The sequence below is a fragment of the Morone saxatilis genome, unplaced genomic scaffold, assembly GCF_004916995.1.
Source record: "Morone saxatilis isolate NCDOM2014 unplaced genomic scaffold, NCSU_SB_2.0 Contig0, whole genome shotgun sequence".
Classification (NCBI taxonomy): domain Eukaryota; kingdom Metazoa; phylum Chordata; class Actinopteri; family Moronidae; genus Morone; species Morone saxatilis.
This window is the reverse complement of record NW_023339650.1, coordinates 16,163,845-16,165,542: the sequence shown is the minus strand read 5'-3', so window position 1 is coordinate 16,165,542 and position 1,698 is coordinate 16,163,845. Positions and strand designations below refer to the sequence as shown.

At 48.1% G+C, this 1,698-nt stretch overlaps 1 protein-coding gene across 1 annotated transcript in view; it reads right to left on the bottom strand.

Moving 5' to 3' along the window:
• Positions 1–1,692, bottom strand: part of cdk13 (cyclin-dependent kinase 13) — an 8,545-nt gene extending 6,853 nt beyond the window's left edge. The window contains exon 1 of the mRNA XM_035655215.1: positions 391–1,692. Within this exon, the coding sequence (XP_035511108.1) occupies positions 391–1,514 (1,124 nt within the window). The 5' untranslated portion in view covers positions 1,515–1,692. The remainder of the gene's footprint in view (positions 1–390) is intronic.
• Between the last annotated feature and the right edge of the window lie 6 nt (positions 1,693–1,698).

The window sequence follows — 1,698 nt, the reverse complement described above, 5'->3', positions numbered from 1 at the left end:
TTATTAGATTTGGTTTTAAACTTCATGTATGGTTTTATTGTCTGAAATCTAAATATGAAGAATCCTGGGTCACGACTAGAAACGTGGAAAGCGTGCCATTACATGCATCTTAGAAATAGCACAATGTCACTTGCAGTACTTCTTTTCTCGCTTAGTAGAAAGTTTGGTCAAAAGGTTTTGGAAAGGTACAAGTGTGCCAGCAAATACTGAAAGAAGTAATAATAAATGTTACAACTTTGTCCTTGTTTTTGTTGCTCAATTATTTCAAAAGCTACTATCGACATTGTAGAGAGAGCTGTTTTCATTGAGTCAGTAGTCAAGTTTGTGTTTGTACGTCATCAAATTACACAATTATACCCACACCTTCCTGTTAGCTGCTTTACAACTCACCTGACATCTGGACTTGGACTCAGGGACTTTCTGTATGGACTCCGTGATCTCCTGCGGTTTCCATAGGGACTCGAACCAAACTCTCCTTGTTCATACGGACTGTGTCGGCCAAAACTTGGGGACCTGCGCCAGTTCGCTGGGCTCGCGGGGGATCGCTTCCTTTTGTTGCTGGAGTACGAACTGGGTGACTTGGGCACACCATACGCCCCATACGAGTCTCCATCCCGGTTGTAATATGTGGAAGTGGGAGAGAGTCTTTTGCTCCCATAAGTCGGACTTCTTCTAGATATTAGCTGGTTATAACCACCAGGAAACTGGTAGCTATATGAATACGATGTCCCATAGGGACTTTCGGCTTTGAAACCAGGACTTCTCCTGTATGCCCTGAGGTCTTCGCGGTCATCTCTGTATGCAGACGGGGGCTCTTTATCAGATCTTGTTTTACTTCGGTGTCTTTTCGAATCCCTTTTGTCTGCGGATTGCGAGGGCTGAGACGTAGACGACCTTTTACCATTCCTGTCGCTGCTCCTTGTAGTGTCTCTGTGATTCTTAGAGCCACTTAGGCTGCCTCCACTTCGAGCTTTTGAGGAGTCTCTCTCCCGGCTCTGGCGCTCCTTTTTCCTGGCGAGCTCCTTCTCCTGCTTGCTCCTCTCAGATGGTCCTCTTGTTTGTTGCTCCTTGCCAATGCATACTGCCTCCCGGTCTCTCGGGTGACTTCTGTCTGGGGATGCTGGTCCATTATACTCATAATCAACATCGCTGAGTCGGTCTACTGAGAGTCTGTCTGCGTGGGGGTCAAGTTTAGGAGAGGGGCTCCCAGAAAACCTCTCAGACTGGGAGCTCACGTCGTCATACTCTACCAATGTCCGAAGTTCAGCCTCCTTTTCAAAAGTGCTTTTTCGGTCGTTGTCAGGGTCCCCTGTTGTACCGGCTGGCCACAAGTCTTTATCCCTGGCCTGCCGGCGTTTCTTCCTACTAGAAACCGACGACCGCCTCTTCTCGCGGTGCCTGTCTCGCTGAGCAGCACCGCTCCCTGGTTTACTACGCCTGTCTTGCCTGTTAGCATTTCTCTGTGCAGAGGGGCTCCGACCCCGACCCTCGCGAAGCACCTCCGAGTTAGGCATTTATCTACAACACGAAACGCTTCAGCCACGTTGAGAATAACCTTTATACCATATACTCTCACCTAAAGCTATGTCCCTTGCTGTGCCGTGGAACAAAACATTGGGGCTAGCCGTGTAACAGGCTAGTTAGCGATAGCTTAGCTCAATCACAAGCTTAACGCTAGCATTACAAAAAACTAGTGAG